The 22,552-nt window shown below is 35.6% G+C and overlaps 1 protein-coding gene across 1 annotated transcript in view; it reads right to left on the reverse strand.

The window, feature by feature from the left end:
* The window catches only part of LOC124618131 (serine/threonine-protein phosphatase 6 regulatory ankyrin repeat subunit C-like), a 278,501-nt gene that overhangs the window by 119,662 nt on the left and 136,287 nt on the right, over positions 1-22,552 (reverse strand). Inside the window, exons 6-9 of the mRNA XM_047145320.1 lie at positions 21,166-21,474; positions 12,491-12,592; positions 1,354-1,452; positions 1,183-1,275 (exon numbers count right to left, since the gene is read on the reverse strand). Of these exons, the coding sequence (XP_047001276.1) occupies positions 1,183-1,275; positions 1,354-1,452; positions 12,491-12,592; positions 21,166-21,474 (603 nt within the window). The remainder of the gene's footprint in view (positions 1-1,182; positions 1,276-1,353; positions 1,453-12,490; positions 12,593-21,165; positions 21,475-22,552) is intronic.

A 22,552-nucleotide genomic window follows, 5' to 3' on the forward strand; every position in this document is an offset into this window, starting at 1 on the left:
ATTAATGGCAGACAACAATTGATATAAAGTTTGTATTGATAATGTTCAGGACAAAATAAACAAATTAGACAAAAATGTGACTCAATTGAGTTACTTCATGTACTGATTATGTAGAATTTGATGATTGAAGTAGTTGGTGCTGATGAGGAGATAAGCTGTTTTCTTGTTTTGAAAAATGAATTTGTGTCTGAGGAAAATGGAAATGAGGTATTTGGTTTGTCAGCAACAGGAGAGTTTTCAACAATGGAAGCAGAAATTTATACAAAATCTACAGTTTGTAAAGAATCAGTGTGGTAAAGATGATCTAAATTCTGCAAACAATTCCAACTTGTATGTTGGGAGAAGAATGTGATTACATTTACTTAAGTTTGAAATTAGCTGGAACGGCTTTTGTGGTAATGTACTCAATTATATTGATTTATTTGAAATGTTTCATTCCAATAAGAAAATTTGCTATTTCTACATGCCAGTAACATTAAGGGAAAGGGTTATTAATGAAAAAATTGTTGAAAAATAACCTTGGTTTCATTTAACAGTGGAATTAAAGGAGACAGTGACTGCAGAATGTAAAAACAAGATAGTGTATGAGATTGGAACTGAAAAGGAAAAATTATCACAGGATATATTAGTTATGAGTATTATAAAACCACCACATAAGTTCATGTATGGATTAAAAAAAACAACAGTCATGTCTATGGAGAGTTGTAAAAGTTTTTCATCATTTTATTGTTGTAAATGAACTTCTGGTCTTGCTGTGTTGTGCTTTATGTATGGGTTTAACTTAAATTCATGAATATTCTCATCTTTTTACTATTATTTGTTGACAGACAAGGTATGACAAAATATGCAGCAAACAAAAATCACAGAAGATGTTTGTGAATTTTGCTAGCTAAAATAATTTCACAAAATCACTATTTTCGACTTAGTAGGACAAAAATTGGGGGGGGGGGGGGGGGGGGAGGCTGGTTAGAACAAAAACTACCAATTGTCAATTGGGTTCAATTACAGGCACACATAACTCCAGCTTAAAATACTCATTTAATAATGACAGACAGCTCTAATACACAATATCACGTCAATGACCAATGGAAGATATAACTAATGAAATTATTTTTTTGCTTGCCTGACATGATAATGAGTAAACATTCATTTATTGCTATAAATAAAAAAGAATTACTTTACCTTCTCTGACTCAAGAGATTTGAACAGTGGGGAATTGCCAGAAAATGCTGCATCAACCCAGCCTTCTCCTCTATATGACAATTCATTGATTTCCTGTGAAGAAATTTCACTATTAACATTTAATACTAATCTCAACCAAATTAATTGTAAGCTACAAGTGTCTGAGCTTACCAAACATCGAGCTGTGTGCCCATGTAATGTTGACTTCTCAGCTTCCCCTCTTTCTTTGCTATTGACATTTGCTCCTGCAGCAATCAATCTTGTGACTAACTATAAAAAGGAGGGAACATAAAGCATACATTAATGAAATAGTATAAACACATGACTTAGAAATATATTTCACAACTGATTTTCCTTGCTAGTTTTTACATAAAATACTGTATAAACAACAAAAATTTAAATTTAAATAATTCTAAGTGTAAAGTAAGATGGATGTACATGATGAACAAAATAATGGGATCACATGCATTATTAAGAAATAACATGCACTACAAAATCTGTGTTAACATATGTTTCCCCTTGCATGTCAGTGTTAAGTTACCAAATACAAGAAACAAAATACTGTCAAAGGTTTGCATCGAACACTAGTCACACGTTGACAGCTGTTTTATGAAAATTTTGTAGTTTGTAGGACAAACCACACATTTATTTTAAAATACTAAATTCATCCCTCCTCACATTTTTCACAATCATTGTCTGATCACCTTATCATTAACGCAACTAAAGAGCATACAGAATAGTCCATCTTGCTGCCTGGTTCCAGTTCTGATCTTGAAGGGCTGTGACATTGTTCCTCTGAACTTGGCCTCATGTTGATTACGGTTTGCTTGATCAGCTCATTGGACATTTATTCCATTTCATCTTGTTCCAGAAATCTATGGATCATGTTATTTCAGACCGTTGCAAAGAACTCTTTTGTTCTCACACACTGCAACCATCTTTGTTCCTTTCTCCACAAAATTTTTGTTCCAGATCTAATTCCATCTTGGAAATCTGTGGCAACCTTAATTTCTTCGTATCTTGTATTTCCTCACAACATTACGACATTTGTTCAGTTTTTGGCTCAACAGATGAATGTTTGGCTTGGATTAAGTATCATGTTTGTGCAGTATTTGCTGGATTAATATAAGTGTGAGATTTTCTTAACAGAAACAATAGTTCTAAATATGAATGCAGGAAGCAAGCAGGGGTACATTTAATTATTTCAAAATTAATTAGCAGTCATTAGATGTAGTACTCTTTCCTTAATTTTTATAGTCCATTAAAAAAATTGAGTACATAAAACTGTTTGGTGCCCTGATAACAAGAAGATAAAAAATAGAATTGAGACATTGATAAGTTGATCAAAACGCTTATTTCAGCCATGTTTTGACACTAATAATCACCTGTCACTGCCCTAACCTTCAGACCAAAGTTGCACAATTTCTTGCAAATGTTCTTATCCTGCCACATTATGAGATAATCTCCCAAACCAGTGCATCTAAATCTAGTAATGTATCTGAACAATATTGATATCACATATAACAGTAAACAGAAGACTTCAGAGAGGACTTTACAATTATCTGGAATTTTCTATATTTACATCCATATTCTACAATTCACTGTTATTGTATGGAGCGTGAGAAGAGTGCTTAAATTCCTTCACATGCATGATAATTAGTACAATCTTGTCTTCATTGTCTCTATTGGAGCGGTATGTACCAGGCAGTAGTATATTTCTCTCTGACTACTTTTCATATGCGGGGTTTCATGGGATAGTTGCCACCTATCCTTAAGGGTTTGTCAAATTCAGGTTTTCCAGAATTTATGTCACACACTCCTGCCAACATTTGTGCACTTACTCATTTCTTATGGGCTTTGAAATGCATTACCCCAATAAAAGATGTAAATATAACATTCATGTAGATTTCCCATGCCTTCCTATTACACAACCTAGATTCCATCACTCTAGTGACAAAGGAAATTACAAGTTGCCCACAGAAACAGACAAAAGATAAGAACATTAATACATCATAAATTAAATCAAAAGCCTATCTCATTAGACACTCCAATAATTATTAGGACTTTTGGATTCCAGATTCAGAGGCTCCTATTACCAACCACTGCAGGAACAAAAATAGTCTTCCAGAAACATTAATTATAATCAGAGCACTGTTTGTCACATCATTGTGATTTCCAGTATTTTCCGAGGACTTTTTGTGTTAGAGTAATGTCTTTGAAAGGCAGACCTAATGAGCTATTCAAGATATAGCTGCAAAATTCACTAGAGGAGCCTAAAATGGCAGCTTGGCATCAGAAAGGGTAACAGATGTAACAGATTTCTACTTTCTCATCATAATGTGCGGAGCTTGTTAAATATTGTTATCATTACAGGAAACCTTAAAATTATGTTTACAGATGAGCTAGGCACAGCAATACATCGTTAGAAACTCAAAGAAACTTGACACACAACATATATGGATGCAAGTGGGTATTCCATTATTGTTGGCATAATAACAGGAAAAAGCCCTATGTTGATGTTGTTCTGAGGCTGTAATTCTGAAGACGGGTTTGATGCAGCTCTCCATGCTAGTATATCCTAGGCAAGTCTCTTCACCTCTGCATAACTATTACAGCCTACAATCATTTGAGCCTGCTTACTGTATTTGAGCCTAAATCTACCTCTGCAATTTATATACCCTATATTATCACCATTATCATCATCATTTCTCATCTGGAGTTTCTGCTGTGTGGTGTACAAGTGCTTGCCATCTCATCCTGTTTTTATAGATCTTCTGCTGGTGGACATCTTTCCATTGGAATTGCCTCTTGTCGCTGTGTGATTGATCTGTGTCTATCCCGCATTTTCTAAGCATTCTGCACAGTCTTTTGTGTTGGACATTAATTTCAAAATATTTTATGTCTGATCTTTTCTTGTCCATTCTCATGTAGAACCCACACCACTGCAGTTTGTGTTTCTTTATTAAACTAATAAGAGGGCCTTGGATGCTGGCTACATTCCTATTCACCTCATTTATGATTTTGTTCTTCTTAGTAGTTTGGTTCACACTTTTTTTGTAATTCTCATTTCTGTCACTTGAATTCAATGAAGTCTTTCTCCATAGGTTACATGTCTCTAAACCATAATGACAATGGGCACAAAGTAGTGAGGTATATGGTTGTTTTTGTTTTTGTCATTTTTCATGGTCACATAGAAAGTTTTCTGATTTGAATGTAAAAACTGGATGCTTTCTGTGTCCAACTGAGTATTTCCTGATTAACAGTGTTGTCTTTGGAAGTTGTGCTGCTGATATATTTGAAATGGGAAACTGATTCTAATTTCACTCTCTCCAAATATAATTTTGACAATAATGGAAATTCCTGTATGGAGCAAAATGTAACATGAGGGAAAGGCAACCACTCACCTATAGCACATTGATGCAAAGAGCACAGTAACACATAAAAGAAAACACTATTCACACTGTCTTTTCAAAAGTAGCTCTTTCTCTAGAAACAGTACACAAATTCACACACACAACCACACAGACACCCAAATGCATACTTGCAAGGCCAGGGGAAGACTAATTATTGATACTCAACTAATGAAAGCAGTTGCCTGAGCTGATGGAGGTGGAAACAGGGTAAGATAAGATGCAAGGAGGGGGTAGAGGGAAAGGGTCATATCTTTAAACAGATGACTTTGTGCCTGCACAACAAGATGAAAAGAGTATACAGAATATAACAAAAAGAGATGTAGAAAGAGGGAGAGGGGCGTGGGACTGCGGGAGGGGGGAGGGGGGAGGCAAAGGGGGAAGGGGGAGAACAAGAGCATGTTGAAGACAAAGAGGGAGAAAGGGAAGCGAGAGAGAAGGGCAGGAGGTAGAAAAAGAAGAGAGTGGGGGAAGAACGGTGCCCACATGGTGTTGGAGCAGAGAGAAAAAGTGGTAGGAGAACTCATTCCATGATCTGGATGGAGAAGGAATGGTGTGGACAGAAGAGAGAAAGGAAAAGGCAAGGTGAGGCAGTGGGTACAGGTTAGTGAAGATATAGGTCAGATGGATAGAGAGAGCACGGGATGTGTTGCAGACACAATTCCCATCTGCACAGTTCTGGGAAACTTGTGCTGAAAGGGGGTACCCAGATGGCCTGTGTAGTGAAGAAGCTGCACAAGAAATAAAAATCATGGAGGCTCCTGCTTCCTTTTAGATTCTTTGATAAGTTATAAAGTATGAAACATTTTTAATTATTTAAATGAAAAGAGTGTATTCAAGAGTTGCCCTACAGATTTAAGTGATGTGAAGACAGTGATGTATCAATCTACAGAATTTCTGGAGTGCTGTAACAAAGGTGTTCTTAGTTAAATTTTAATATTTCCTAGAAAAAACTTCATAAATAAAGTAAGAAATAGTTTATGATCACAACAGACATAAATTTAAGTGTTTTAGTTGAAAACAGGTAATCCATGAAATAACATGACCTAACTCAGAAATTAGGTTTCACCTTGAATTTATGACACAGTCCAAGGTAAAAAAATCATTTTCAATTTAATTTTAAATCATAATTATAATTTAAATTTATTGTCATTTTTCTTATTTTTATGATTTATTCTGAAAAAAAAAAGTTAACAAGAAGGAGTTAATTGTATGAGACTGTTAGGATGTAAAAGACTGAACTGCATCTTCATGTGTTTTTGTTGTTGACTTGTATGTAACAAGTAGTATGGAGTCTGTAAGCAATGGAGGAGTCTGTTGTATGACGCATTATGGCGTGAGCTGCTGGGCTGTAAATTTGATTGGTTTTGTCTGAAAAATCTGGTTACTGTTTATCTCCTGTGGAAGTTTGATTAGTGGAAAATGGATAAAATAAAAGAGCTGATGAAAACCAAGTGGAAGTTGTGTGCAAATTATATTATTGAAAATAATCACACCCAGGACATATGAACATCATTTTTTACCATGAAACACAAGACTTTACGAGCAAGATATTCATTAAGGAACATCAAGAAACAGATACTGATATCTTATCCTTCATGCCATAATTAGTTGCACATACATACACAAGTAAGCTAAAAAAGTTCACACATTTTGAGCATAGTTTCTTGTGAGTAGTTTATGTGGCGTTAGAGAGGAGGGTGTCTCAGCACTGCCCGTGTTATTGACCTAATTGGCCCTACACATGGTGGAACTGGCCCTGCCCCATTTCTCCCTCCCATTTTTAGCTCCCCTAGCCGCATGCCCACCCTATCCCCGTCACACCTTCTCAAGTCATTCACAGCATTCTATTACAATGAAGCAGCGAATCACTGCTTAGTACTTTATGGACCCTTAAAATGAAAAATCCAGTCATAATGCATCCATCTTGATCTTGCTCAAAAGTATCTGCAAGCACTGAATTCTTTGCACCATGTTAAAAAAATTACATTTCATCAGAGGTGCATAAATTGGTGACTTGTCAGATTTCTTTCTTCTTCTTTTTCTTCCTCTTTTTTATCAATATTCAACAGAAGTTATCCAAATAAGTACATAAGTGATATAACTTGCAGTATTTTTGGCTGTGCGTAGTAGTAAGAAAATGCTCTGAAATATATATTTTACTTTATTCTTTTGTGCCACATTCAACCAAAAACTATGTAAATGGTGTAACTTGCAGTATTTCAGAGTACTTTACAGGATGCTTGAGAGTATCCAACTCTGAACTTTTTGCTCCATATCCAAAAATATTTATCCAAAAATTACATACAGAAGCACTTTCATGTGTGCAAAGTTTGATTTCTGGTCAAGTCACAACAAAATCTCAGTTTTATTATATTCCACATCTAAAGTGTTGTCAAGTATCACAAGACAAGCAGGCAGGCAGGCATAAGCGAGAGTGAACTCACTGACCGAGTGTTTTGCTAGTTCCAACACATCCTGTCTCACTGACATCCAAGCACGGAAATATGAGCCGCATTCAGTAATATAAAGCAAACATGCCAATCTAACTTCAAACTTACAGGAGACTTGGCAAGAGTAAACAATTTAATCCTCACATCAAAAACTTGTCTCTAAAACTGATATCAAAGTCAGTCAAACATTATTGTGACCACCATACCTGAATTAATTATTTCCCACATCTGTAATATCTGTCAAGTGTCACAATGTTAATTCAACATTTAAAATGTCTGAAAAAATATGTCAGAAATGTAAAAAATAACAATATTTACATCAAGTACCTGTACCATAATGTTATTGTGGTAGAGGTCTGTTGGCATTTTACCCCTTGCACACTCCACGAGACAGCATCCATCCCTCTCCCCACCCATACACTGCTATCCCTTCCCCTTCCCTGTCCCCTCAAGATTGCTGCTTGCATATCGTGTGATAGCTGCATCCCAGCTTGAGAGGTGGTCGTGTGTGCATGAGATGTGCTTGCTTGTGTGTATGAATGCTGTGTGTCTCTCTTTTACTGATGAAGGCTGTGGCTGAAAGCTCTAGGTAAATGTCTTTTAAGTGTGCCTGTCTATTGTTTAACATGTCTTCTTTACAGTAAGTAGCAATCTGTCTTTTCCTATATTGTTGATATTAAATTCATTTAGATACCTAAAAATTGCTTGCATAACACACACTACAAATCTAACTTACAGCCTTAAGTGCACTTGTCAAAGAGAATTAGAAAAGTAAACAACATTATTCCCATGTCAAAAACTTGCCCAATATCAAAGTCAGTCAAACATTACAGCAATCCCATGCTGAAGAATAAACTTCGTCTTGCTGTTCAAAACATTTCTAAAATGCTGTTAGACAGTGGAAACTTAGTGGGAAAGCAGGAAAGTGAGCTATATTCCTTTCAATCCCTCTGTAATATTTTATAATGTTGTTCCCTGGAAAGTTTACTATGACACATAAATCAGATAGATGATGAGGGAGTCAGCTAATGAGGAAAACTGCATTGATTTCTTTCCCTCTGTACTGCAAGGGAAAGTAAAAAGTAAAGGGACTATTGAGAAAAGGAATATTTATTCTAATGATGGAAAACTGAAACATAAATTATTTTTCTACAAAAACTCCCTGTGCTTCAACAAAATTTTCCAGAATTTCACAAGTTTTTTGATTCCATTGGAGAAAAAGTTTTTTAGTTGCACCTGTAATCAATTTAGCACTGCATCAATAACTTCTGCATTAGTTGCAAATCTTCTTCCCCTGAGAGCTTTCAATGGTCCAAACATATGGAAATTGCTTGGGAGCAGGTCTGGACTTTATGGCACGTGTTCCAGCAAACAAATTCCAACTCCTTTATTCTTTTGGCAGTCTGTTCTGCAGAATATGGCCAAAAGTTATCTTGCTGCAGGATGACACTTACCACAGTTTTCTGCAGTGTTTGGATCTGATTGCAGGTTTCAGTTTAGTTCACAACATATCACAATAGTTCTCACTGTTAACCGTATTGCCTCTTGGAGTGAAATAAACAGCTACCACATCTTCCATGTCCCAGAACTGTGTTAGCATTATCTCACCAGCTGATGAATGATGTTTAAATTTCTTAACTTCTGGTATTGATGGGTGTTTCTAAACCTTGCTAACAGCCTTACTTTCTAGTTCATGATGATGCACCGACATTTCATGTACAGTTAAGATTTTCTGTAAAAATCCAGCTCTCTCGCATTGATGAAAGGCCAAATGTTTACAAGAGATGTCCATCCTTTGTGCCTTATAGTGCACTGACAATTCTTTTGGTATGCATGTTGAACATACTTTCTGAAGATTTAGACTGTTGTGTAAGATGGAATACACTGAACCATGACTGAGAGGTAAAATCTTGGGGATTTGTCAACTGTGATTCATCAGTTTTCCATCACCATACTGTCAATGACCTAAAAATTGGCCTTAGTTGTTGACATCTCCACAGGTTTAATACCTTCTGCAAACAAAAAGCAACTCACTGCCCTCATTTACTCCTCTGCACAGATCGACAATGGAGCCATCTGCTACAATACGGTGACTAACACAGGAATAACAGTGACACATCAGATAGAATTGTTGCAGACAACAATACTTCATCTCTGGATACTAGCAGTGTACCAAGCCCTGCAACAAGAAACTGCAAAAGTCCCATTACTTTTTGACTCCACCCATACATGTGGGCTTTTCAAAAAGCATCAGACCTTATTTTTTATTGTTGAAATCAGCAGTCACATCAGGGTGTACATGCTCTTGGTGTTTGTAGGCATATATTGTACACAAACCTGATTTTTTTTTCAGGGTGCAAAAAAGGGCAGCTCATTTTGTATTATCATGTAATAGGGGAGAGAGTGTGGCAGATATGATACGCGAGTTGGGATGGAAGTCATTAAAGCAAAGACTTCATCGCAGCGAGATCTATTTACGAAATTTCAGTCACCAACTTTCTCTTCTGAATGCGAACATATTTCGTTGAGCCCAACCTACATAGGTAGGAATGATCATCAAAATAAAATAAGAGAAATCAGAGCTCGAACAGAAAGGTTTAGGTGTTCATTTTTCCCGCGCGCTGTTCGGGAGTGGAATGGTAGAGAGATAGTATGATTGTGGTTCGATGAACCCTCTGCCAAGCACTTAAATGTGAATTGCAGAGTAATCATGTAGATGTAGATGTAGATGTAAATGAATGCAGAAACAACCAGCCACTGAATTATTTTATTTCTTCAATCTACGCAAATACAAATTATCACTGTCACATGGTTTAAGTACATATCATAAGGGTCATATAGTACTCCATAAACATGTTAAATCATTCAAAATGTAAATGCAAATATGTAATATTTCAACAATGCAGAAGACAAGTGTTGTGTGATCAAACACACATAATATATTGTGAGATTTTATTTCTCTCATTTCTGTACAGTTCTATATTCTTATAAGCAGATGTAATGCCCATTACATGTATACAGTCTTTGAAAATGAAGCTATAGCTCAAAAAACATGTTGGAGAGTAATTATAAAATAAATATATTGTAAAACTTCCTTGCAAATCAGTACTGTGCAACTGACTGGGACATGAACCCAGGGCCTTTGCCCTTTGTGGGCAAGTGCTCTATCGACTGAGCTATCTGAGCATAATCCATGTCCCATCCTCACAGCTTTACTTCCACCACTACCTCATCTCACGTTTTCAAAATTTTATGTACGTTGTCCTGCATAACTTGTGGGAGTAGTATCCCTAGAAGAAAGAACATTGGAGAGATGGCTTAGCCACAGCCTGGGGCTTATTTCCAGATTAGAGTATCACTCTGTACTGGAGTGTATGCTGATATAAAACTTCCTGGTGGATTAAAAGTAAGTGCCAGATAAGGACTCAAACCTGGGACATTAGCCTTTTGCAAGAAAGGTCCCAGTCCCAGTCTGGCACACAATTTTAATCTGGCAGGAAGTTCCATATCATTGCACACTCTGCTGCAGAATCAAAGTTCATTCTGGGAAAATATTACTACTGAAGACACAATATTATTAGTTAATACTGCCCTAACATGCAAGTTACAATCACAGACAGGCCGTGATATAATGTCTGTTAATAATGTTAGACTAATTTTGCCAGCACACATCTACATCTACATCTATATTCTGCAAACCACTGTCAGGTGCATGGCAGAGGGTACATCACATTGCACCAGTTATTAGGGTTTCTTCCTGTTCCATTCACATATGGAGCACAGAAAGATTGATTGTTTGAATGGCTCTGTGTGTGCACAAATTATTCTAATGTTTTTCTGATCACCCCCATGTAAGCAATATGTAGGGGACTGTAGCAGATTCCTAGAGTAATCATTTAAAGCAAGTTCTTGAAACTTTGTCAACTGACTTTCTTGGGATCACTTACATCTATCTTCAAAAGTATTCCAGTTCACTTCCTTCAGAATCTCTGTGACATTCTCTCACAGATTAAACAAAGCTGTGACCATTTGTGCTGCCCTTTTCTGTATACCTTCAATATCCGCTGTTAGTTCTATTTGGTAAGGGTCCCACACACCTGAGCAATATTCTAGAACCATTCACATGAGTAATTTGTAAGCAATCTCCTTTATAGAGTGACTGCACTTCCCCAGTATTCTACCAGTAAACCAAAGTCTACCACCTGCTTTACCCACGACTGAACCTATGCGATCATTCCATTTCAAATCCCTACAAAGTGTTACACCCAGGTATTTGTATGAGTTATCCAACTCCAACAGTGACTCACTGATACTATAGTCATAGAATACTATGTTTTTTTCATTTTGTGACGTACAGAATTTTATATTTCTGAACATTTAGAGCAAGTTGCCAATCTCTGCACCACATTGATATCTTATCAAGATCTGACTGAATATTTACATAGCTTCTTGAAGATAGCCACAAGATTCTTCACTGAAATATTAAGGCAGTAAGTTATTGACATCCTGCATTTCACCCAAAATTTTATGGAACAACATTATTTAACATATTTTTCCTGGCACCAATGAAAATGTTAGCTTAGCCACACTGGATCACATCAGTGACATGTGGTACTAGAGCACAAGAAAAGTCTATACCTTACAGTCATATATTACTGTAAAAGTAAACCCCTTTTTTCAAAATAAAGTAGACAAAAGTCTATCAGCGCAGATGATTCTTTCCCTGTCTACTGATCTAGGCTAATTTTTCCACAGGTCAACACCCTTTACATATTAGATATGATTCCATTTAGTGAAGAGAGAAAAATTTTAAAACTTCTAAAAGTTAAATATTCAAAGTAGTTCACTAAACTACCTGAAAAATACAACAATGAGTAACTACTTAGAAAACTTTATTTATGCAAAAATCAAACAATAGAAACACCAGGTAGGAATATCAGCAATGTAGGAGAAGACAATTCGCTACTTACCGTAGAGAAAACATGTCAAGTTGCAGACAGGCACTATTAAAAGACACTCTTTGTGTCTTTTAATCTTGCCTGTCTGCAACTTGACGTGTCTTCTTTATGGTTTCCCACATTGTTGTTATTTATGCAAAGATTTGGTTCAGTTTTTCACCCGTCTTTAGTTGGCATAGCACAGCTTTTATCTTCATTATCAGTATATTTATGTTGACTGTATTTTGAAAGTTTTAGTTGCCTATATCCTGTACTTACTTGTTTCAAAATTATGTGCATATCATACACACTTTTATATACACTGATATTTGGATGCAGTGCAGCCTTCACAATGCGCCAGACTTCACTAAAATGTAACTAATCAGCCCTTCTCCAATTGTTCATGTTATATCCATTACTAAGCAGACACCATTGTTCTAAACATAATTGATACACATTACTATGAACTAAACTTTAGGATCTATAACACTTATTTCTACCAAATTACCTCATCTTGATGGCGCCACACAGCCATGTGGAGAATGTCTGTAAGCTCATCCTTTCTGCAAGATGATAAAGTGACTCCACCCTCTATTAGTTCCCTCAATGCCTAAAAATCATAAACATTAAAAAAGATATAAGTAAAGTGTAAATAAAATACTTATCTTCTTTATTAGTTCATTCACATACAAATTCCATAATGAATGACAGCCTGCAGGACTGTGGATACAGTCAGTTTATACATTAACAAGCAAAAGCTTACTGCCTTTATCAGAAAAAGAGAAACACACACCATTCATACACACAAGCAAGCACACCTCTCCCACCAACTCCAGCAGCTAGGGCCAGAATGCAGAAAGTAGCAATCTGTCTTCTCCTATATTCTTAAAATTTTGGTCTGCATCCTTGCTACTCACAGAGGTCATAGAAAAATTCTTCCCACCTGTATTCAAATTTAATTCAACATGTTTTCCCAGTCATGTTATCATAGCTTTCCACTGAGGTAGCAGCTGCTTTTTATGTTTGTTTGTGTTGTAAAAATAAGACAGTGACAAACATTCATAAGGGACTGCAGAACTTTACACTGATGATGCTGTTGACTCCAGTACAATTAGTCATTGGACAAGCAGATTATCTGGTGAATATTCAAGAAATCCTGCATGATAGCAAACCAAGCACTGCACAGATTCCTGAGAATGTGTAGCATATTCACAGTATGATTTTGGCTGACAAATGCATAATAGTGACTGAACTGGCAATCTGAGTGGGACTAGGAGAAGCAGGATAAGATTTGAAGATGCTATGAAGGCTGCTAAATAGTAACTCAAATGTGCAGCTCCTGACTTCCACCATGCCACTATATAGCCCTTTGTTCCAGGATGTTAAAAATGTCAAAGACATGGAAAATAAATTGGATGTTTAAAAAAAAATATTGTGAATTTGTTTTGGAGTGACTCTCACATGATGAGTGTGAACTGACTCACACTGACAGTTAAGGAATCATGGCTAGAGTACTTTATATGTTTATATGTATATTAGGACAAAAACAGTTACAGTAAAAAAAAGCCAGTGCTCCTCCTTTCAGCCTATTCAGATAGTGTTTTAGTCTAATATTAAAAAATATTTAAAAAAATTACTTTAAGTAACTTAACACAGAATGCTGTTACATGTCTGAAGCTTGCAAAACCCATACAATACTAACATTAGAATTAAGTAAAATTCACATAACTGAATCCAAATGTAATGATACGAGGGTATTTCGAAAAGTAAAGATACACCGTACACCAGAGGAACAGAAGAGTTTTGGCGAGCAAGTTGGCAACACTGGTGTTAACCTTGAACTGGTAGCTTTCTCCTCACAGTCATTCGACAGTTGAATGTTGCTTCTGGTTGGAGTAGGTCGTGTTTAAGATGGCTGCGCCAAATCAGAATCCCACGAAATGCAAAGTGCACTCCATTATACGTTTTCTTCATGGAAAAGGTCAGCGACCAGCGGATATTCACAAAGAGATTGTTTCTGTTCATGGGAACATTATGAATCAACAAAATGTAATGAAATGGTGATGTCATTTCTCTGAAGGTAGGAACGATGTTCATGACAAACAAATAATAGGTCAGCCATCTGTGATGCCATCTCTGCCATCTCTGATGCCCTTCTTCGGAGAACGGAGGAAGCAATTAGTGTGCATAGACGTCTCACATTGAAAGAATTGCATCAGATCATACCGGATGTGTCAAAGGCAACTCTTTATGATGTTGTGACTATCAAGTTAGGGTACAGGAAATTGTTTGCGCAGTGGGTTCCAAAACTCTTAACGGAGGAACACAAAAAGAAAGGATGGGCTTTGCACTCGACTTCCTCACACGCTATGCTGAAGCAGGTGATGAGTTCCTTGATTATATTGTGACAGGTGGCGAGACATGGGTTTATCACCATACACCTGAATCCAAGCAACAATCAATGCAATGGCGTCATTCGAATTCACTAAAAGCCAAGAAATGCAAAACGCCCATTTCAGCAAAGATAATCATGGATTCTGTTTTTTGGGACAGACAAGGTATTCTTCTGTTGGAATTTATGCCTCCTGGAATGACAATTAATGATGCTGCATATTGCCAGACTTTGAAATGTCTTCGAAGGGCAATTCAAAACAAATGCAGGGGAATGCTGACAAGTGGAGTCCACTAGCTTCATGACAATGCTTGGCCTCACACAGCGCTCGTAACCAAAACACAACTCAAACAATTCAAATGGGATGTATTAGTCCATCTGCCATACAGCCTGGACCTTGCGCCCACTGACTTCCATGTCTTCCGTTACCTTAAGTCACATCCTGGTGGAAGATCATTCCACGATGATGAAGAGATCTAAGATGAAGTTGAAATGTGGTTCCGACAACAGGCAGCAAGCTTCTATGACTGTGGGATACAAAAGCTTGTGCACCGACTTAACAAATGTTTGGATAACGGGGGTGATTATGTCAAAAAATAACAAATACTCCAGTTAATAAGATGTAAATGATGTTTTCTAAATATATGTTCTATTTAAGGACTACGAGCCATTGTATCTTTACTTTTCAAAATTCCCTCGTACATTGTACAAGGGGGGGCTTGTAATTTATGCTGTTACTCTGTTTTTCAATGTGTATGATTATATATATATATACAATACTGTAGGTTTGTAATTACAGTACATCTGTAATTATATATGTGTGTAATAACATATAAAAGGCAATGTCTATTCTGCTGTCAATGGTAAATAAATGTACTGATTCTTCTCCTATGTTGCTTTTCACTTTTCAGCCTGACATATCTTGGCAAACTCTTATAGACTGCTGCACCAGATTATAATACTCCATCATAATTTATGAGCATGAGGGTATTAGACCTAGCATATGATGTAAATCTTTAAATTAACAGGATTAAAGAAATTTCAGAGACTGTCTACATGAAAGATAGAATTGATGTCTATGGAAAAGATACATTAATTTTACTTGAAGAAACAAGTGATTTTTTAAGGAAGCAGACACTTCCTCTTCCTGTGGCTTATTTCTGTTTTTGCTGTTGATGTAGAAAGAGGCAATGTGGCTAAATCTTGTGTTTTACACTTTTATGGAATAATAATTTATTCATTCTCAAGTACCAATGTCTGCTGGTTATGGTATCTAACCCTTTGATGTCACAATACTGAATTGGTTGATGAATTTATACGTTACAGATGGATATAACAGGAAATTGTGCGCAAATTGTTTGAAGGCAAAGTGACTAAATGTTTATCATGTCATGTCATTTAAATACTTTATTGTTAATGTGTTGGACCTACATATCTATTTTCACAAAGTTTGATTGAATATTCATTACTATCTTTCACATCAAAATCACAGTAGTATTTTACAGACAATGAGACTTCAAACAAAGACAGTGCTCAAGAGCTACCAGAGCCTGATTTGTTGAAGAAATATAATCATCAATAGCACAAAAATCTAAAACAATAGTGACTGAGTAGTCTAAAAAGATTGAATACATATATTGATCTGTGTTAAATTGCAAACCACATAGTGCCATTGCATTTGTAACTCTTATTCATGCAAAGCATATTTTTTCTTAAATTAAATGTTTCTCTGTCTTTTACCTGTTGCCATGACAAGATATAAACCACAGTGAGAAGGAAGGAACAAAATCAGGAATATTTATTTACATTTACTGAAAGAAAAGGAAAATTATGTGGCATTACTACTAAATTACTCTGCTCATCACACCAAAAATACACAGTAAGTATGTCTGTTTTATCACTTGCCAGCAGATGTCATGGATCTTGCAGTTCAGCAGGGTATATGTAACACATACATCATTAATTTTTTAACTGGCAATTCTAAAAATTTTAATTATGGTAATTGTAAGGTTCTCAGGGATCGTGGCATTATGATAGCCACTACTGTACAATGCTAAGTTAAAATGTTGACGTAATGATGTCTTGACTAGTAATGTTGCATGCCTCTTCTTGAAAGTTCAGGAAGAATTTTGGTGTTGCTAACCGCATTACTTATATGTATGCAAATGTAAGTGAAGTGAATAATATTATTTCTCAAAATTGCTAACAGCATCAGGACAAAAACTGGCTGAGTACAAAATGTGGATCATGCAGATGAAATACAAAATTAGGAAAATGTTGAAAATGGCAATGTGGGACAGTCAACCATTGAAAATGTAGATGTGGCCACCAATGAGACAGATGTGCAAGTGCATCCACCCACAATCAAAACAGTTCTGCAAACATTTACAATAGCAGATCCATTCACAATGCTATATCAGAAGTTAGAGACTATGATGAAGAGTGACCATTCAGCACATGGTTTACAGATGTGAATGGAAGAGAATTTTCATAAAGTTTCGAAAGAACAATTGGATCAAATCAAATCAGTGCTTGGTCAGGTTGTGAAAGATCATACCAATCAGATCACCTTGAATTTCTTGGCAATATGTTCTGAAATTACAGCATTAAAAGATGTGTATAAAATTGTACCAGACATGATACCACAATTATCAAGTGATGTGAGCTCACTAAAAATGGTGAAAACTACAATGGAAACATTAGTTCAACAGATCACAATTTGATTTTAGAATTTAGTTGTGGAGCTAGAGGATAAGCTCAGAAGAAATTTTATTGAACAGTGCAAGGAATCTGTGAATGACTTTTTGTCCTGGTTGAGGATACAAGAGCTACAAATTAATGAATTGCTCAACACCGAATTATATCCTGTTGCGCAAAGCATGAGTCAAGGAGGGTGGGTGAGCACAGTGTCTCTAATGTTTTAGTGAAAATGATTTGATGCAGATTAAGATTGAGTTAAAGCATGACATCCTGCAGTGATGTGAGCAAATATGTACTTGGGTCAAAGCTCTGCAACTGGAAATAGCAGTGATGAAATGTGCTGTGCATGAACTATCATCAGTAAGCACACATGGCAGCAGCAATCCATTAAGAAATGCACATTTATATGATCAACAGTATAAAGAGGAGACTCTACTGGTCATTCACTTCACAGAGACTTCATTCAATAAGGTGAATATGCATGCTTCCTTAAAGTATGTAAAGCAGTTGTCTGTATTTATTCCTTTTTTTCCACCACCTTCCATTGGATTTCATCATATTCTTAAAAGAATTTACAACCCAACTACCAAGTGAAAGCACTATGTGATGTCTGTTACCTTCTTGTAATAATGAACAGACTTTCATATAACAAATTAAAATTGTAAAAAATAAATTGTAAAAATGTGTATCAACAAAAATAATCAGTTATTTAAAATTAATGTATCATAGTTTATATTTAGACCTTTAAATATCTTTATATGTATGTTCTCCTGCTGCCATTTGGTGAGTAGATTTTTTATCTATCCAGTTACATTGTAAAAATTTATACATGACCGGTCCAATATCATTGTACAAATTGTATAATATTGTGATTTCTTGGATCAATAAACTATAACAAAATACAAAATCCAATAAATGGATTGTCTACACTATGCTTGTCTGTTCTTTGCAAGAATATTTCTCTGTGGTACGTAATTCTTATCAGATAGGACTGATGGAGGGCATCAAAAAGATTCAAAGAAGGGAAGAGAGTGTCAAGGATATGATTCAAGAGCTGTGGTGGATATCATTAAAATGAAGACTTTTTTGTTGTGGAGACATCTTTTCATGAAATTTCAATTTCCAACCTTCTCCTCCAAATTCAAAAATATTTTGCTGAGATCCACCAATTAGAGGAAAATGACCATCATAATAAAATAATGCAAATAAGTGTGTATATAAAAAGATTTTAGAGTGTGTTTTAACTATGTCCTCTTCAAGAATGAAACAGTACAGAAACAGTTTGAAAATTAGTTGTTGGACCCTCTGTCAGACACTTGAATGAGAATTGCAGATTAGTGATGTAAATGTAGATGTAGCTGTATACATAGTAAGGTGGGATATTTCCAGAAACAGTGAAGATTTTATTTTGGAAATAGATTTGTACAGCTCTTGAACTGAAAGAGAAAGATAGTTATATGTTCAAACAAGGAAGAAAACATAATCCAATTCTAGAAGAAGGGAAAGAAAGATGCTTGTGAAAGCGTGAACAACTTGTCATTTGTGAGAGATGAATGTTATTTAGTAGAGAACAGTCAAGAAACTGGAAGATGAAGAAGAGGAGTCAATGAAAAATGTGTGTCTGAATGATGAACAAGAAAATGAGTTAAAGGGTTTGTAATGGAAGTGTGGGGATGTGTTCAGCAATAGAGTAGGATGTTTAAAGAATTTTGAATGTGTACTACAACTTAAACCTTACGAGCAATTTTTTATAACACCATATAATGTACCAAAAGCAAGGAGAACAGTTGTTGAAAATGAGTTGCAAAAGATAGAAATTTATGGTATATTTGAGAGAAACAGCAACAATTATAATAACCTTCTAGTAGTAGCGGGAGAACGTGCTGGATGTGCTAGATTTGTTTTAGACTCTAGGCATCTGAACAAATTTGAGAAATTGATCATCCCGGGGATGCAAATGACTTATCACATAAGTTAGAGTGTATTAGATTGATGTCAAGCTTAGGTTTAATGTCTGGACCTCCATCAGGTTCCACTTGCTCCAGAATCTCAGAAATACGCATCATTTTTATACAGTGGTAAATTTTACAAGTATTGCATTTATTATTTGGTTTAAATGTTTCTGTAGCTAAATTTATCAGCGTTTTACATCATGTTTTAGGTTAGAAACTGTCTTCTAAATTAAGTTTCTGTTGATGACATTTTGCTTTGCAGTCAGAAGTGTCGTGAACATTGTTTGTTACTAAAAGGAGTGTTTGACAAATTGAGATCAGGAGGGATGACATTAAAATCGGAAAATGTAAAATTGTCATTTATGACCTGAAATTTTTGGGATCTTGTGTTGCCAAGAGAGGTAAACTTCTAGATTTTGATAAGGTTAAAGTCAGTGCTCAGTTCCAGAGACCAAAAATAAGATACAATTGAAATCATATTTTGGAATATGTGGATATTATAGGAAGTACCCTAATTTCAGAGCATAAATGCACCATACCTGCATAATTTATAAAAAAAATAATCTCATTTGGTCATGGGACAAATAATGTTAGGAATCTTTTGATGCTATAAAAAGTGCTCTGTGTAACTACAACATTACGTAGAGGGCAGAGTTGCTCTTATCATTTTGTGTATCATATGATGCTAGTGATTATGGAATGGGGAAGATAAACACTAGACAATTGCTTTTATGAGTAGGACCCTCCAAAAACATGAAAGAATCTACATACTAACCAAGAAGGATCTGTTAGCTGTACACTTGGCATTTCTAAATTTAGAAACTACTTTTCAAGGCATATAACTATTGTGTCTTCAAAGCACAAGGCCATAAGGAGTGCAAATTGTATCACAGCACATTAACAAGATCAGCCAAGTTCTTAAAACTACTGACTATGAAATTATGTAATGGGATCTGAAAATCTAATTGCAGATACAATGTCTTAGTGCCAATAGGGGTGTATGAAACTAACATGAGTAAGAGAAAGACAAAGAGTACAGGATTGTGTATTTGAAAGGGATTAAATATGAGAAAGTAATTCAGAACATATGTAATTACATTTGCAGAAACCAGAATTGTGATGTTAATGGGAAACTAGTGAAAAGTGACTTTGGGAAAAGGAGTTATGAGAAATGTTACAAAATATACTAATGAATTCCATTTAGAAGAACAAATTTTGACTCAGAGCAATGAAGACTGTGTTGGCCAAAATAGTATATTGACAAACATATGATGTACACTCATGAAAGTTGTGGATATTCTGGTGCTCAAAAATGCTTAAACAAGCAACACAAGAATGTATACTTTTACAACAGGCACAAAGAGTGAGAAAAGAAATTTCAACTTGTGATAGTCACCAAAGTCTGTTGATGATCAAAAGAAATCAAGACAAAATGAAAACAAATACAGACTTCCATAATTATGATACACGGCAATGTAAAGATCTCCACATACAAGCTGTAACAAGGACCCGAAGCCAGAAACATGTATGTAATCAAGGCATCAAACTTTTTAATGCACTACCAAAACATATCAAAGAGCTGGAAATTGAGGATAAATTTAAAACTGTTATAAAGAAATACATGCTTGACAAACGTTATTACAGCATAAGTGAATATCTCTGCGCAACTGTATAACAATATATGTTTAAGTTAATGTGACAAATGAAATTACATCAGTGCATAAGAAATTATGTTATAAAAACACTTATTAGTTGTATATTATATTAAACATAAGATAGATTAATATGAATTCAGCACAGATACAAATTTTGTAAAGATATTATATAGTTGTTAAAATGTACCCTGACAAATCCTATATCACAAATGTGATCATTGGGATGATAATAAATAAATAAATAAAATCTGTCACCTTTCATTAATCCAATAATAACAATTCCACATACTTTACTTGACAAATACCCATTTTATTATAACATGTATTTGCTTACTACATTTATATAATGACTTATGGTAAATGCTATTAACGACATCAGAGTAACAAAACAAGCTCTATCTTAGAGATCGGTCACAGCTTTTCATCTCTTCCTGTGGATATCTTACCAAATGATATAAATAGTGCTTTAAAAATATAGTCTCACCCAGAAAGTATCTTTCTCTATAGCCAGGCTCAAAGCTGTCTTTCCATCTCGGTCACATAAATTGACATCTGCACCTCCCTGCACTAGAAGTTTTATCACATAGGGCATATCATAGTGGTATTGAAATGCAGAAATGGCTCTCATTATGGCTGATTGTCCGTTTTTATCAAGACCATCCTTGAAATTAGGATGTATTTTCTGAAGGTACTGGAAATTCTCCTTACATCCAAGTGCTCTGTGGAGTGCTGTTCTACCAACAACATCTTTTACTGTAGGGTCTGCTCCAGCGCCTACAATAAGCTTGAGAGCCTGAAAAAGTCAGAATGCAACATTAGATATCATGCAAAATGATTTTACAAATTATTTTAAAATAAATATTCAAACTATTTACAAAAGTCCAAAATCAGATTGCTGGCTCTGGGGGCAAAGATTGATATTTTATGTCATTTCACTTGATTAGTCTGAAAGTTTGTAATAAATTGTAATAAATTGTGACCTGATGGAATGTCTCTCAACTACAGAAACCTATGATACCACCTGGTTTTTGGCTGTGTTTGAACTTATCTTCATTTTTACGATATTGAATTCATGATTTTGGATGTAAAACTACTATTACAATACTGTCATTTTCATAATATGGATTGCTCATACTACCAACCATGTCATGTATAGCAATGGGAAAGAATATACACATTAAAATATATGTATTAAACTGAAATGATGGTAAAACTTGAAAATGGAAGTCGCCTAGGTTCCTTGTTCCCTGTATTGTACAGGACTACATTGGTGATCCACAATGACCACAAATTGTGGCATATATGTCCTCGACTGGATACTGCACAACAGCAATGCAGCCAACATGCAACCACTGTGTGTCACAATTCACAATGTTCATCCATGTGTGCAATGCTATGTCACCCCGTGCTCTGCATCCAACCTTTTAATGAAGTTTTCTAGGAAAAAATGATGGTGACACTCGCTTGTGCAATAAATCAAGAAACAACATCTATGCCAAATAATGGTGTCCTACAATATTCTTATTGTGCAACCTTACCACCATCATCCCTTCACATGTGGCACATACCAACCAACTACCTCAACATCTTTCATATTCACAAGCACCTACTGTGACCAATGATTCTACCATGCCATATCAGCCAAATTATGAACCAGTGCTGCCATAGCTGCCCAAGCATTCACACAGTTTGCTTGTGCGACCAATCGCCTTGGATGCAGCAATGGGATGTTCAACTGCACTATTGCCACACATGCCTCCATGGCAACAGGTACACCCAACCAATGATTTCAACCTTTCATGATTTGGTTTTCAGCCAAAGCTTCTACAATTTCCTTCGGATCAGCCTTTCATATGGTTTGCGTAAATGGA

Source organism: Schistocerca americana, chromosome 1, assembly GCF_021461395.2.
Source record: "Schistocerca americana isolate TAMUIC-IGC-003095 chromosome 1, iqSchAmer2.1, whole genome shotgun sequence".
In the NCBI taxonomy this organism is placed as follows: domain Eukaryota; kingdom Metazoa; phylum Arthropoda; class Insecta; order Orthoptera; family Acrididae; genus Schistocerca; species Schistocerca americana.